General features: G+C 37.3%; 1 protein-coding gene across 2 annotated transcripts in view; it reads right to left on the reverse strand.

Moving 5' to 3' along the window:
• The window catches only part of SANBR (SANT and BTB domain regulator of CSR), a 68412-nt gene that overhangs the window by 6518 nt on the left and 44674 nt on the right, over positions 1-17220 (reverse strand). For both annotated transcript variants that reach the window (XM_047782004.1, XM_047782005.1), the window contains 8 exons: positions 14507-14652; positions 13683-13782; positions 11852-11884; positions 10688-10787; positions 2189-2280; positions 1045-1073; positions 894-967; positions 342-430 (listed from right to left, as the gene is read on the reverse strand). In XM_047782004.1, the coding sequence (XP_047637960.1) occupies positions 342-430; positions 894-967; positions 1045-1073; positions 2189-2280; positions 10688-10787; positions 11852-11884; positions 13683-13782; positions 14507-14652 (663 nt within the window). The remainder of the gene's footprint in view (positions 1-341; positions 431-893; positions 968-1044; positions 1074-2188; positions 2281-10687; positions 10788-11851; positions 11885-13682; positions 13783-14506; positions 14653-17220) is intronic.

Consider the following 17220-nt stretch of genomic DNA (forward strand, 5'->3'; position numbering starts at 1 on the left):
TAAAGATAACATCCAAGCATTCATGCAGAATTGATCAAAATCAGCTACGTCCAGGAAGCCACCCTCTGGATAGTCAGAAATGCATAGAATTAACCTCCTCTTGGTGGGACATTACACTTCCAAGGACAATGTACTTTACTCTGTATGTTACAGACGACTCTATGGACTAGGGATAATAAAAGGTGGGGAAAAACTTTTATGTAAATGAACTGGCTAATTGGTACAGAATATAATACATAAAAATATCTTATCTTTTAAAATTCTGCCTAAAATCTCTTTATACTCTTGATGAAAATAAAGTAGGAAGGAATATATAAGCAAGCACAGTACACAATTCTTACTTCTTTTGCTTCCTTTGACTTGACTCGGTCCAGATCACCCAATCTCATTTTTATTAGGTGCCCTGTAATTTCAGACATCCGCCGCTGATCTGAAGGTAGAAATTCATAAAACTTACTTTTTATGAGGACGTTTTATTTATTTCTTAAAGATTACAATCATCAAGAGTTTATGAAAATACCATTGGATATTATTTATAGATACATATACCTATTTATCTTTGAAGAATTTTAGGCTCCAAGTGGCAAAACGGCTCATACACAGGTAACTGTACTGCTTTTAAAATTACTGTAAATCAGGTGAAAACATATTCAGTTTTCTTTAGAGTGGAAGTAGTGAGCAAAAGTCAATCTGAGAGAATTCGTAACCACAGATGCATAAAACAATATATTACTTGGATTGTCCAGTAATAAAACTCTGGTCAATGCCTAAGGGAAGGTGCTAATTCTGGGTCTTATTCCAATTAGAACCTTAAAAGCTACTGAACATACTTCATAAAATAAAAAGTTCCTATCATGGTCATTTATACCTAATTTTATCCAAATAACACTTACCATCTTCTCTTTGTGCGTCTTGGTTGAATCTTAAGGATCTTGTGGCATCCCACTTATTCTTCTGCATACTCACGCTATTGAAAAAATCAATGAAAATTAGTACTGATGCTTTTAGAGTGGATATCTGATTGGATTAAGGAGCCATACTCACATGAAAGGAGATGCATCTCTAGACGCTGACTAAAAAAAAGCAGACATTAAGGTCCAATTAGAATATATTTACTGATGCGTGTTACACAGGTAATAATAAAAAGAGTTTACATTTATTAAGTGCAAGATACTCTACCAAGGGCGTTACAAGCATTCTTTCATTGAAGCCTTGAAACAACCATGTGAGAGAGGTGGTATTATTATCTCTATAATACAACAGCTTCAGAGAAGTTAAGAAATTTGTTCAAAGAGAAACAGACCTAGAAATAAGAACCCAGCTTTATCTGTCTAATGTGGTGGCACCCTCCCCCCCACACCCCCACGCAATCTTTTAGAATTCACTCATTCTATGCCTGTGGTCCTTAACATGGAGATGGACGTACAACTTGTCCAATGTAATTGTGTGGAATTTGTCTCAACCCCAGCTTTTCACACATTTTTGGAACCCACAGTTTATCTTTTAGCCAACTATAGTTATACTGTCCTTTTGTTCCTACCTGGCTTTTTACCCCTTCCTTTGAAGGCATGAGGAAAAAAAGAATAATTTTAAAACGTCATATAATATAATTTATTTAAACATTTTAAAGCCTACTTTATTTTCTGAATAAGTAATACTGGTTCAAAATCCAAAAAGGACAAATAGCACATACAGTTAAAAAGTCTTGGTCCCCAAGACATTCAGTTCCCTTCCTTTAAGGCAAACAATCTTATCAGATATTTTACAGATATACAAGGAAGATCAGAGATATTCCTTCATCTCCTCTACATAAGTGGTAGCATAACATGCCACTATACATTGTGCTCCGCGCTCTCCTTTCCTCATGTGTCAATTCACCTTAGAGATCTTTCAATTTTTACAGAGGTTCTTCACTCTTTTTTTTTTTTTTTTTGGCTACGCCAGTGGCATGCAAAAGTTCCTAGGCCAGGGATTGAACCTGCGCCACAGCAGTGACCCAAGCCACTGCAGTAACAATGCTGGATCCTTTATCCACTCTGTCACGAGGGAATGCCTCTTCACTCATGTTACACTGCTAGCATTCCACTGTGGTACTCGCTACTCTGCTTTTTCAGATTTTTCTTGGCTATATTTGCTTGCTTACTTCTCTATATGAACTTTAGAACAGTAATGGATAATACAGAATTACCTTCTCCAATGCCTTTTCTTTCTTCTGACCACAGGGTGAAGACATCTGCTTTTTTGGTTGTTTAGTGAATTTCTTTGGCTTCTCCTTTTTCCCTGGTAACAGAAGGTCAATGATATGAGCATAAGTCCCATATACTTCTCCAATGTACTTGTCAAATCCAAACAATAAAACCACTGGAAAATAATTTTTCTTTTTTTCTTTTTTTGCTTTTTAGGACCACACTCACGGCATATGGAGGTTCCCAGGCTAGAGGTCGAATCAGGAGTTGTAGCTGATGGCCTATGCAGAGCCACAGCAACACAGGATCCAAACCACGTCTGCAACCTACATCACAGCTCACAGCAACACTGGATTCCCCACCCACTGAGCAAGGCCAGGGGTTGAAGCCACATCCTCTTGGATACTAGTTGGATTCGTTTCTGGTGCACCACAATGGGAACTCCAAAAAACACTGTTTTTTAAAACTAACAAATTACCTTTGGATCAAAGTAAATATAGGGAGAAGTCAAACTGAAAGTGCTTTATGGAGGTTCATTTTAATTACTTTTCTCTGTTCTATTTGATGAAAATCTTTGGGGAGGGGGAAATGAGGGCAATGATTTCAAAGTCCCAGTGAAATGAAATATAGAAAAATGTGGGGAAACCACATATTTATTTCTCTGAGTCTAATTTGACAGTGAAGTCATCTCCTAATTCAAAATTTTTAATACAAAAAATTACTATAGGAGTTCCTGCCGTGGCTCAGCAGAAACAAATCTGACTAGTATCCATGAGGATGCAGGTTCATCCTGGCCTCACTCAGTGGGTTAAGGACCCAGCATTGCTGTGAGCTGTGGCGTAGGTTGCAGACACAGCTCGTATCTGGTGTTGCTGTGGCTGTGGTGTAGGCCAGCAGCTGTAGCTCTGATTTGACCCCCTAGCCTGGGAATCTGCATATGCTGCAGGTGCAGTGCAAAAAGACAGAAGCAAAAACGGAAAACCAAAAATCTTTTTTTTTTTTCTTTTTTGGCTGCCCTGCAGCATATGGAGTTCCTGGGCCAGGGACCAGATCTTAGGTGCAGTCCCAACCTAAGCTGCAGGTGCAGTAATGCCAGATCCTTTACCCACTGAACCAGGCTGGGGATTAAAGCTGCATTCCTAGCACACCCAAGACATGGCCAATACTGTTGTGCCACAGCAGGAACTCCACAAAAAAATCTTTAAAATGTCTTGTTCATGCAGCAAGTGGAGCCATGAAAGTGAAAATGGAGGTAGGACAGAAAGGATTTGGGGGAAAAGCAGATTTGGGACAACTATATTCCTAACTAGGGCATTCCTGTAGTCAACAGTCTCAATTTATTCTGGCTGACAGTTTAGCAGAGGACAGAGAGGCAGAAAATAGGGAGGGGGAAAAGGTATTTCTCTAAAGACAATGTTTGAAGGTAAGAATAATACATTGGATCACTGTTTCCCAAATATCAATTATTTATGCATCATCTTCACACTTTTTGCTCTATCATTTAAAAGGGAAACTTTATATCATCATAAATGAAAAACCTATAAAATGTGCTATATAAAAGATAACTTTGAAGACAAGAGAATAAAAACAAAACAACAACAATAATCGAGATAAATTTATTTGCCTGCTGGCAAGCTTGAGCCCCTGACATGTGTCTCTCTTTGCTAAAGCAGGAGATTACTAAGAGTTATAATGCTGCTTTTTAAAAGCCATGATAAGGTGGGATGTATGATAATCACAATGTGAAAAGATTGGACAATTCCTTCCAAAAAACAATGATAACAGAACAAAAATATTAACAACCAACCATCCGTGGGTAGTGGCAAATAATGAAGACAAAGTTCGATGTTTACATTTGAAAGATGCAAGAGGCAAGAACTGTCAGTTTGTGGCTTTCTTGTCTGAGGGCACGCCCCTACCCCCCCAGCTCGAGGAGGAAAATTACAGCCTTCAGTCCCAGGGAGATGATAGAGTTCAAAGCTTCAGAGAAGCTGGAAATTTAAAGGGAAAGATTTGGAAGCAGAAAGTCACAGATCTGAGATCAAAAATATGAGTATAAAGTCTGCCCAAATTCCTAGCTGAGTGTGGAATGATACAAGCATATGGGAGACCCTAGGCAGCCCAGCTAAAAAGTTAAGCAGAGGAGTTCCTGCTGTGGCACAATGGGATCAGCAGCATCTTGGGAACGCTGGGTCACAGGTTTGACCCCCTGCCCAGATCCAGCCGCTTAGGTAATGACTGTGGCTTGGACCTGATCCTTGGCCTGGGAACTCTAGCAGCTCAAATATGAAAAAAGAAAAGAAGAGAAAAGAGAAGAAAAGAAAAGAAAAGTCAAGCAGAAACTAGGGTCAGGTGTTGACCCCTGCAAGATAGAACTGCTCTTTGTGGGATGTGGGGGTTTCTTATGCCTTTGACTAAACGATTTCTCCCTGCCTTGAATTTCTGAGAGCCTATGTCTTACTTTTCCATTTTTGGCAGCCCCATGGCATATGGGGTTCCCAGGCCAGGGTTCAGATCTGAGCCACAGTTGACACTCAAGTTGCAACTGCGGTAATGCTCAACACACTGTGCTGGGGCCAGGGGATCGAATGCTTGTCCCAGCGCTCCCAAGACGTCCCAATCCCATTGTGTCACAGTGGGAGTTCCTGAGAGCAGAAGTCTTATTGGCTTGAAGTCTTTATTAGCTTGAGGTATCAGAGGTCAAACATCGGACTGGAAAAATAACTAGAAATCCAGAGGGGCCCCCTAGAGCAAGGAAACCACTAAGCAGGTGTGAGCCTCCAAATCTGAATAAAAATTCTGTCCAAATCCTTGGCTAATGACAAAACTACACAGGCTGGTGTGGCCCTTGGCGGCGGTGGTGGTTGTGGGCCAAACTAAAGCAGCAGTAGCAGTGAGCTGCCAAACAAAGCTGTGCAGAGACACCACCCACTGCATTCTGGGGTAGGGGGGAGGGAGTTGGGGGAGAACGACAGATTCTGCAGTTTGGTTCTTGTAAGCAATTAACTTGAACTGAACAAAAATCCCAACAATTCTCAGAAGAACAAAACATTTCAGAGTTGTACAAAGATAATCTACAATGCCCAATTTTCACCCAAAAAGTTATGAGATAAAGAAAGTGAAACATAGGACCCACTCAGAAAAGAAACAATAAAAACTGATTCTGAGAGGGTTAGCATGTTGGACTTGGGAGAAAATAACTTCAAAGAAACTATTATAAATATGTTCAAAGGAAAAATGGTAGTATTGCTAAAGCACATAGAGAATCTTAACAGAGAAATGTAAACTCTAAAAGAAGAACTGGGGGAAATTCTAGAGCCGAGAAGCAACTAACTGAAATGAATAAATGTACTAGATAGGCTCAAGAGAAAATCTGAAATGGCAGACAAGTGAATGAGTGAACATGAAGTTAAGCACTGGAAATTATTCAATTAAAAAAATAGAGAGATGACTGAAGAAGAAAAAAAAAAACCCTCAGCCGTAAAGAACTGTGGGATAACATCAAAGGCCTAACATATGTGTATTGGAGCTCCAGAAAATGAATAGAAAGGAGTAGAAAAAAATGCTTAAAGAAATAATGACTGTAAGATACCCCGAATGTTATTAAAAACATTAATTTATAGATTCAAGAAGCTCAACACATCTCAACTAAGATAAACACAAAGAAAACCACCTCTAGGCATATCACAGTCAAGCTTCTAAAATATAAAAAGAAAATTTTGAAAGCAACAAGATTAAAAGGGCACATTACACAATTTTATCACAATGACTGACCTTCTTATCAGAGACAACGGAGGCCAGAAGACAATGAAAGGTGCTTAAAGAAAAAAATTGGGTTTTTTTTTTTGTCTTTTTGTCATTTCTTGGGCCGCTCCCGCGGCATATGGAGGTTCCCAGGCTAGGGGTCTAATCGGAGCTGTAGCCGCCGGCCTACGCCAGAGCCACAGCTACGCAGGATCCGAGCCGCGTCTGCAACCTACACCACAGCTCACGGCAACGCCGGATCGTTAACCCACTGAACGAGGCCAGGGATCGAACCCGCAACCTCATGGTTCCTAGTTGGATTCGTTAACCACTGCGCCACGACGGGAACTCTGAAAAAAATAATTGTTAACCAAGAATTCTGTATGGATAAAACTGTACTTCAAAAACAAAAGTGAAATAAAGACATTTTCATTTTCAGATAAATTAAAAACAAGAATTCACTACTATACCTGCACTATAGGAAATAATGAAAGAAGACCTTCAGAGTGAAAGAAAATAACATCAGATGATACAAAGAGAAATAGTAAACATGGGTAAATATAAAAGACTAAAATGTATACTTTTTTCTTGTTTTCTTCTCTAAATGACATACAACTGTTTAAAGCAAAAATCATATCACTGTTAATATATATGACAATGATAGCATAAAGAAGCGGAGGCAAGTAAAACAATAACATTATTTTAAGGTTCTTATATTTTACCTGGAGCTTTAAGTAGACTGAGACAGGTTAAAGAGGTATGTTGTAATCTTTAGATCAAATGCAAAGAAATATAACTAAATAAGATACTAAAATTATTTTCTTAGCACAAAAAAAAGCAGGAAAGGGGAAACAGAAACAAAATATCTGAGAATATAAATGGAATAAGTGTTCTTATCAAAATACAGAGACTGTCAAACTGGATAAAAGAGCAATTTCTAACAATATGATATCTACAAGACATGCACTTTAAATCAAAAAAACACGAAGAGGTTGAAAATAAAAGTATAGAAAAAAGATATGTCATCCAAATGGTAAACGGAAGAAATCTGGAGCAGATTATGTGAATATTAAACAAAACAGACTTTAAGATAAGCAGTTTTACTTTGGACGAAGAGGGATATACCATGATAAAATGTCAATTAATTATAAATGTATATGTCCTTAATCATAAAGAGCTAACATACACAAAGCAAAAACTGAGATTGATAGGAAAAATACATAAATAATTATAACGAGATTATAGCACTAGTATCTTACTAATTGACACAATAAGTAGGCAGAAAATGAGCATGATTACAGAAGGCTTGTATCAGAAAAATCAAACCACCTTGACCCTCCATTTACAGACCACTCCACCAATAACAGCAGATTCACATTCTTTTCATGCATATCTGGAATATGTCTCAATAAATTTAAGTATGATACCACAAACAAACAGTATATTTTCTCACCATGATGGAATTAAATTAGAAATCTATAACTGGGAGTTCCTGCTGTGGCGCAGAGGAAACAAATCTGACTAAGAACCATGAGCTTGTGGGTTCGATCTCTGGCCTCACTCAGTGGGTTAAGGAACTAGCATTGCCATGAGCTGTGGTGTAGGTTGCAGACGTGGCTTGGACCTGACGTTGCTGTGGCTCTGGTGTAGGCCGGCAGCAACAGCTCTGATTGGACCCCTAGCCTGGGAACCTCCATATGCTATGGGTGTGGCCCTGAAAAGAAAAAAAAAAGAAAGAAAGAAACCTATAATTGAAAAGAATACAGAAGAATCTGAAAATATTTAGAAATTAAACACATTACTAAAAAATGTGTGGGTCAAAGACAAAATCATGAGGGAAATTTGAAAATATTTTTGTATTGGATATGAAACAAGATATATGAAAATCTGTGGGGAATACTTAAAAGCAGTGTTTAGAGTGAAACTTATAGCTTTAAATTCTTACATTAGAAAAAAGGGTAAGTAAAAAAAATATGATGCAAGTTTCTACCTTAAGAAGCTAAAAAAAAAAAAAAAGAAAGAAATTAAGCCTAAAGTAATTACAAGCAAGGAAACACTAAATATAAGAATGAAAATCAGGAGTTCCCGTCGTGGCACAGTGGTTAATGAATCTGACTAGGAACCATGAAGTTGCAGGTTCGGTCCCTGCCATTGCTCAGTGGGTTAACGATCTGGCGTTGCCGTGAGCTGTGGTGTAGGTTGCAGACGCGGCTCAGATCCTGCGTTGTTGTGGCTCTGGCATAGGCTGGTGGCTACGGCTCCGATTAGACCCCTAGCCTGGGAACCTCCATATGCCATGGGAGTGGCCCAATAAATAGCAAAAAGAGAGAAAAAAAAAAAGAATGAAAATCAATGAAATATGAAACAGACAAGCTATAGAGAAAGTCAATGAAATCTAAAGCTGGTTCCTGAAAAGAGCAATAAAACTAATAAACTTCTAGCTAAATTGATTAAGAAAAGAGATAAAACACAAATTATCAATATCAGTAATGCAAGAGGGACCTCACTAGAGATCTTTCATGTAGGAAAGGATAATAAGAAGATACCACAAGGAGTTTCCTGATGGCTCAGTGGGTTAAGGATCCAATGTTGTCATTGCCGTGGCGAGGGTTTAAGCCCTGGTCTGGAACTTCTTCATGTGCAGGCAAAGTCAAAAATCAAAACACAAAAAAGCTATAGCAATCACAGAAGTATGTGAAAAAAGAAAAGGAATACCATGAGCAACTTTATGCCAATAAATGTGACAACTAGGATAAAATGGACCATTCCTTGAAAGACAAAAATTGTCAAAACAGATTAAAGAAGAAACAGAAAACTTGAATAGCACCATATTAAAGATATAATTAAGAACCTTCCTATAAAGAAAACCCCAGGCCCAGATGACTTCGCTATTGAATCTCATCATACATTTATGGTAGAAAGAATACAAATACTATACAATGGAGTTCCCCGGTGTGGCTCAGTGGTTAACGAAAATGACTAGGAACCATGAGATGGCAGGTTCAATCCCTGGGTTAAGGATCCGGCGTTGCCATGAGCTGTGGTATAGGTTGCAGACGCAGCTCAGATCCCGCGTTGCTGTGGCTGTGGTGTAGGCTGGTGGCTACAGCTCCGATTCGACCCCTAGCCTGGGAACCTCCATATGCCGCAGGAGCAGCCCTAGAAATGGCAAAAAGACAAAAAGAAAAAACCCAAAAAACAGATATTATACAAATTCTTTCAGAAAAGAGAAGCCAACACTTTTCAACTCATTTTATGAGGTTAGTATTAACCTGATATCAAAACTTGAAGACATCACAAGAAAATTATAGACAAACAAAACGAAATGAACACAAAATCTTTAACTAACTACGAGCAAGTAAAATACAGCACATAAAAAGAAAAACACCTCATGACCAAGTGGAGTTTACCTTAGAAGACTGATGTAACAGTCAAAAAATCAATCTAATTCATCATTTTGATATAATAATGGAGAAAAACTATATTATCATCTTAATAGATGGAGAAAAAGCATTTGACAAAAATCAACACCCATTCACTATAATAACTTGGCAAATCAGAAATAGAAAACAATGTCCTCCACCTGAAAAAGGGCATTATGAGAAACCATCAACTAACATTACATACTCAATGGCTAAATATTGCATGCTTTTCTCTAAGATAAGGAAGGAGGCAAGAATGTCTGTTCTTGACACCTTTTTTTTTTTTTTTGGCTGCACCTGTGGCATGTGGAAGTTCCTGGGCAAGGGATCAAACCTGTGCTGCTGAGGTTGCAGCCTGTGCCACAGCTGTAGCCAAAAAAGAAAACCAGTTATGCCATAAGGGAACCTTCTCACCACTTCCATTCAACTTTACATCCTAACCATTGCTAGAAGGCAAGATAAAGATATTAAAGACATACTACTGGAAAGGAATCTAATAGGTAAAGAAAAATTAAGTCAGTTTAGCCATGGTCAAGGGATACAAAGATCAGTATTTCAATATTACCATTAATGAACAATTGGAAAAATTTAAAAACCTACTTCCATTTATAAAAGCTTAAGAAAAAACTTAGGAATACATTTAACAAAAGATGTTCAACATCTGCATAGTTAAACTACAGAACATTATTGAGAGACATTAAAGAAGACTTAAATGGAGAGAGAGTCTGTGTTCATGGGATTGGAAGACTTGTCATTGTTTAAAAAAACCCAAAAAACCAATATACAGGTTCAACACAATCCCAATAAAAATACCAGGAATATTTTTGAGAAATAGTCACACTCATTCTAAAAGGCACAGGAAAAGCAAAGCACCTAGAGATAAACCAAAATAAACTAAAACAAAAGAATAATTTTGGAGGACTCACACCACTAGACTTCAAAACAAAACATATGGATTTGTACCCAAAAATATATAAAGAACTCTTACAATTCATTAAGGCAAACAATCAATTAAAAACCTGGCAAAAGATTTAAAAAGATACTTAACAAAAAATATATACCAATGGCCAAAAAGAACATGAAAAGATGCCTAGAACTATATACCCACTAGAATGGCTAACGTTAAAAAAATAATAATAATACCAAGTACTCTGGGTTAGTATCAGGGTTAGGCAATCTTGATGAATCTGGAGGAGTTTGGCCTCCTTTATGTTTTTTCCATGTTGTAACCTACCATATAGACATATAAAGGCAATTCCTCATCCTTTGAATTGAAGCCTTCAGAATACAATCATTCATAAAAATGAGACTTGATTTTAACTTAGAAATCCATACTTTGTTTCTTGGATACTTCTTCTTCATCTCCAACCTCATCTTCAGTGACCTCAGATCCGGTAGTATATTCTTCTTCTTCTGAAAACAATGACTGTTGTTTCTGAATTAAAAAAAAAAAAAAAAACACATCCTACTAAAACTTTAGATTATCACATCACCAATAAACTCTAACATATTTATCTAAATTTATTTTGGATGAATGAGCCAAACAAGAACTGAAAAAATGACTACTGCCTAAGCACAACATTCAGGAAACGGATGTAAGAATTCCTACATTTAGGACAGGATCACATTACATAAAATATTTAAAAAATTTGGAGTTAAAAAAAAAAATTGCAGTTTCTATCATGGTTCAGCAACATAGAACCCAACACAGTGTCTGTGAGGATATGGGTTCAATCCCTAGCCTTGCTCAGTTGGTTAAAAATCCAGCCTTGCACTGGCAGGTGCAGTTCCAATTCAACTCCTAGCCTAGGAACTTCCATATGCCGCAGTGTGGCCATAAAAAGAAAAAAAAATTTTTTTTTAATTTATTTCCTTCATAGATTCTAGCAGAGTGATGGACACACAACAGATACTTAGTATTTTCTGAATTGCACGTGTTATCACTCAACAGGAAGTATTTTCCTTAAGATTAAATTAAAACAAAATAATTGTCGATATTAACACAGTCTCATAAATAGGCACGTGTACATTCTTTGGGTGGATGTGGCCCTGGATTACTTAACGTATCTGCATCAAGTTTCCTGCATCTATCCACCCTCCTATCTGTTATCAGTGATCCAAATTCCTGTCCCATTCTTGTAAATACTAGTGGCAGGTGGGATAGTAATGGCAAATAGGTTAAAAAAAAAAAAATCAATCAGCCAAATCGAGAACTTCATAGATCTGCTGCTTTGTTCAATGTCTTAAATGTGACTTAAAAGTGAGTTTTAAAAAAATCATTTAAGAGGATTTATGGATCATGCAGCCAGATAATGGAGTATTTGTCTGTTTTACATAATGACATTTTTAGTAAGTGTAAAATTATAAAAGCTAAAAAGCATGATATACACATTTAACATTTAATACCTGTAAAATAAGATACTGATGAGATTCTATTAAGCTAAACTTTGATTTAGGAAGAAAGAGATTCATGAAAGTGGAATATAGTTGCTTACTTACCAGCTGCAGAGTCCAGTTTTTCAGTGACAAGAACTATAAAAAAGACAAAAAAAAAGCGATTAATATATCCGCATCTACCCAGATTGCAGCTACTTATTTTTATATAGATATTGTGGAAGAGTTAGAAAAAGTTGCAAGTATGGAACAACTCCATCCTGAAACATAATTTTAAACTTATCTGAAAGTGATATATTACAATCTTTTATATGCCTTGCCTAGATGACGATGTAGTATGTTTACAAAAAAGAAAAAAAAACCCCAACATTTCAAGTATCATTTCCAAAGGACAAGTAAATCACATGTAGATAATATAATTGTAGTCGTATTTTGAATTATTTCCATCACTTTTTAATGTTCATATTTTACTATAAATTAAGGAACCAGATGATAGATATACAGATATTTAAGACATCTAATTTGCTATTTTGTATATAATTTATAAATACGTGTTAATAAATATACACTTACTGGAGTTCCCATCATGGCACAGTGGAAACAAATCCAGCTAGGAACCATGAGGTTGCAGGTTGGATCCCTGGCCTCTCTCAGGGGGTTAAGGATCCTACGTTGCCGTGAGCTGTGGTGTGGGTCACAGACAGGGCTCGGATCATGCTTTGCTGTGAGCTGTGGTATGGGCTGGCAGCTACAGCTCCGACTGGATCTCTAGCCTGGGAACCTCCATATGCCGTGGGTGCAGCTTAAAAGAGCAAAAGACAACAAATAAATAAATAAATAAATACTTATAGCCATCTAGAATTTTAAACACATTTTACATGAATATTTCACCTTCTCAAGGAAAGGCTGTTTCAACCAACATAAAGACAGGAAGTTCATAGGCAAACAGAGACTCACTGCTGTCAGTAACAGGAATCAAAGCTTTCTGGTCATCTTAAAAATACCTCAGTTTAGAGTTTCCTGGTGGTTCAGTGGGTTAAGACCTGGTGTTGTCACTGCTGTGGCTCAGGTCGCTGCTGTGGCACGGTTTGATCCCCGGCTCTGGGAACTTCTGCATGCAGAAGGCAAGGCAAACAAAGAAACAAAAAACCCCTCAGCTTTGAAACCTTGGAAAAACTAAATGTATTACTGATTACAATTAACAAAAAGAATTTCATACAAAATAGTTTATGGGACTGGAAGATAAAATATCCTATACTATCCTCATTCCTCAAATAATTTGTCCATAATAAATCCTGAAGACTATATATTTTTTCCCTTGAATTTAAGTTAATTATTAATTCTCTGAGGGCAAGGAATGTATCCTATCACGCTTATAGTCCTGTTCATATAGCATTATTAGGATAGTTAGGAAATGCGTATTTTTCAATTTTTTCAATTTCAATTTAAACCAATCAGGTTTCTGTCAAAGATTAAATGTCATCAATTGTTTTTATAAATAAAGAATAAAGGAAAGAGACTTATGGCATTGAGTGCCCCCAGTTTTTGTTTTGTTTTGTTTTGTTTTTTAGGGCTGCACCTGCAGCATATGGAGGTTCCCAGGCTAGGGGTCTAATCGGAGCTACAGCTGCCAGTCTGTAACAACCACAGCAATGCCAGATCCGAGCCCTGTCTGTGACCCACACCACAGCTCATGGCAATGGTGGATCCTTAACCCACTGAGCGAGGCCAGGGATCAAACTCTAAACCTCTTGGGTCCTAGATGGATTCATTTCCATTGCGCCATGACAGGAAGTCCTATAAAACTACTTTTAATAAATTAAATTCATTAAATACCCAATACATTTCATTAAATAAAATGTAAATATAAATTAAATAAAAATATATTTATATTCACAAAACTTTTTATAAAGAATAAAGGCAACAAGCTACTTACAGCATTGAGCTCCCCACTCTTGGGGCCCCATGGTGTATTTGGCTCCAGTAAAACATCACAGTCTAGACTCTTTTCATCACAGGGACCATCCCCAGAATCACTTGAAAGAAAAAGACATTTTATGGAGAAGTGCTCGATTTAAGAATTTAAATATTTTTATTGCAAATATTTTATAAACTGCTCTTCAGAAATATAGTTCTTGAGTATAAAGTATGCCACCTCAATGTTTACATTTCTTAATGCATCTAGTGATCCTCCTTGTAGAAGCCACTGCACATTGAAGGAAGCTCCACTGCAAAGCATCATACCTACCAAGTGGTGAAACAGGCTATGATGGTTTCTGAAAACAGCCTCTATTAGAGGGTCCTCCGGCCCCCAGCCCAATAGCCTGCTGCAATTGAAAAATGATGGTAGTGAATTCAGAAATTACTGAATCCAAGGGTTCAAAAGTATGCAAAGATAATCTCAACCATGAGTTTTTTTTTCTAGTTCTATCAATCAAACTAAAATGGGCTGAAGTTACTTGGAAAAGTGTTAAAAACTCTCTGAAGTTGAATGGCGGGCCCTACCCTTTGGAATCACCAGGAACTCCTTCTATTAGTTTTTCCTCCCCCTGGATCACCAATATTTTGAGGTGTTTTTTCTATCAAATATAGGCCTGCTTGCTATTATTGTAAGGTGACATATAACTTCAGCTATGCTCTTTGAAATAACGTACATTCGGGGACTGCCATTACAGATTTGGGGAGGCACTAGCAGATAGAGGATTCTAGGATGAGAAACATGGAATAAAAAGCAGCAGTAGGGTGCTTCCCCCACCTCACCTAACTGTATCTTTAGCAAAAGGCACAAGAATGACATCTTTATGTTTGTGCAGATCATCCAGTATTCTAGCAGTCGGACAGGACAGCAAATCTTCACCTTCACTGTGATCACGAAGAGCAACCGTGTGGTCCTTTACTTTACAACCCTGTCATGTAAGAAACTAAATTTGAGAGGTTGGTTCATTACAGAAATATTCCTTTAAAGATGACTGGATGTTTCTGTTCTTCTTTGCCCAGGAATACCATCCTATCAATGATTTTTCAAATTTTCTCAAGAAAAATAACACTTATATAGAAGAGAACGTGAAATATAAAGGTATACCTTAACAAATATCCATGTAACACCATCCACACCAAAAAAACAGAATATTGCCAATATCCAGGAATCCCCATGGGCCCATTCCCAATCATACTTGCCTTCTCCTCTATTTTGATTTCATGGTACTTACTTCCTTGCTTTTATCCTTTTACCCTTAAGAATGCATCCCTAAACTACCAGAGTTTAGTTTTGCCTCATTTGTTTTATTAAATACTATGTTTTCATGATTCAACCATGTTATTGCATGTAACCACTATTTGTTTTAATGTATAGTGTTCTATTGCATGGATAATCACAATTTGCTTATCTATTCTACAGTTAGTGAATGGGTTGTTTCTGGTCTGGAGCTATTACAAGTAATACTGTCAGGAACACTCTTTTATATGTTCCCTGATGCACAAGTGCTCACATGTGCCAAAATATATAACCACAAACAGTGGAGGAGAGTTCTCATTACTCTACATTCTAACACTTGGTGAGACTTTTTAACTTGTCATTCTGGTGATCATGTGTGCAGTGGTACCTCACTGTGGTTTTAGTTTGCATTTCTCCATGACTTCCTTTTCATGTTTTCTGAACAAGGAACTTTGTGTGAAGTTCCTATTGTCTTATTATTGATTTGTACCCGAGTTAAAAAAAAAAATCTTAATATGAATCTTTCATAAGATAAGCTGCTAACACCTGGTCCCACCTGTGAGTTTGTCTCCTGAGTTCCAATTTATTTTACTTAATATACTTGAATTTAAAATCCCTTCCCTGGGGATTTCAGGTGACACAGTAGGTTAAGGATTAGCATTGTCACTGTTGCAGCTCATGTCTTTCTGTGGCGTGGGTGGATTGAATTCCTGGCCCAGGAACTTCCACATGCCAGGAGTATGGCCAAAAAATAAAAAAATTAAAATAAAATCCCTTCCTTTATGGTATTATCTTTTAATAGCTCTAGTTTTTGTTTCACATACAGGCTTTGGGGGGGAATAGTTTCAGCTATTTTCCCCCCATTTTAAGATCCCAATGTCCTAGTACCTCTTACTGGGAAGTCTATCCTTTGCCCACTGGCCTATAACAGCATCTTTGTCAGCCAGCATCCGTGGGGGATTGGTTGCAGGAGTCCCCATGTATACTAAAATCTGCAGATGCTCAAGTCCCATATTCAGCATTCTATATCCAAATATTCAACCAACCATAGATCATGTAGTGCTGCATGTATTTATTTTTAAAAATCCATGTGTAAGTGGATCCATGCATTTCAAATCACTGTTGTTCAAGGGTCAACTGTATTTCATTCTCTTCTACTGGTCCATCTGTTCAAACTTCATCAGTATCATCCTGTCTTTTTTCTTTTTTTGGCTGCAGTGTGCAGTAGCTTGATGTGTGATCTTGGTTCCCAGACCAGGGATTTTGAACACAGGCCACAGTGGTGAAAGTGCTGAATCTTAGCCACTAGAACACCAGGGAACTCCCCACCCTGTCTTAATCACCAAAGGCTCGTTTCTTTCTTTGGTCTTCATTCCTTCCTGTATCTTGAGACCATCCACTAGTATGCCCTTTTTAAAGTAGTTTGCTGGTTGCAAATTCCTACAATTTTTCTTTGCCTAAATATATCTTTATTTTGCCTTCATTCTTAAAGGATATTTAAGGAAGACAGGATTCTAGATTATTAACTGTTCTGATACACTAAAGACCCAGTGGACTATACCCTAGCTTCTGTTGCTATTGCTGAAACAAACTCTAATTACTGATGTTTTGAAGGAATTTTACATTATTCTCCTCTGGCTGCTTTTAAAATGCCCTTTTTTTTTCCCCCTTCTTTCTTTCTCTCTCTCTCTCTCTCTCTCTCTCTTTCTTTCTGCAATTCCACTATGAAATATGTAGGTATGGATTTTTTTCTGAAAGAAATTATTTTTTTAATTAAACATTTTTTCCAGTTTTATTTAAATATAATCAACACACAGCACTGTATAAGTTTAAGGAATACAGCATACTGCTTAACAATGTTCACATATAACACATAATAGCGTTAGTTATATTTATCATGTTGTACGTTATAGGATTTCTTATCTTACTGGAGTCAATGAAATTCCTGGATCTATAAATCAGTGTCTCTCAATTCTGAAATATCTTAGCCATTATCTCTTCAAATTTTGCCTCTGATACATTTTCTTTCTCTTCTAATGGGAAACCTCTCTAAAAAGTTAAACCTTCTTGCACACAGAAAAACGAATACTGTATGCTTCCACAGTAGAGGTAGTGTAGTCAGAGACAGAAAGTAGAATGGTGGTTTCTAGGAGGCATGGGGAATTTTTGATGATGTACAGAGCTTCACCTTTGCAAGAGGAAAGCGTTCTGGAGGTAGGTTGCACACCAGGAATATACTCAACATTACTGATGAATACAT

Source organism: Phacochoerus africanus, chromosome 5 (genome assembly GCF_016906955.1).
Source record: "Phacochoerus africanus isolate WHEZ1 chromosome 5, ROS_Pafr_v1, whole genome shotgun sequence".
In the NCBI taxonomy this organism is placed as follows: Eukaryota; Metazoa; Chordata; class Mammalia; order Artiodactyla; family Suidae; genus Phacochoerus; species Phacochoerus africanus.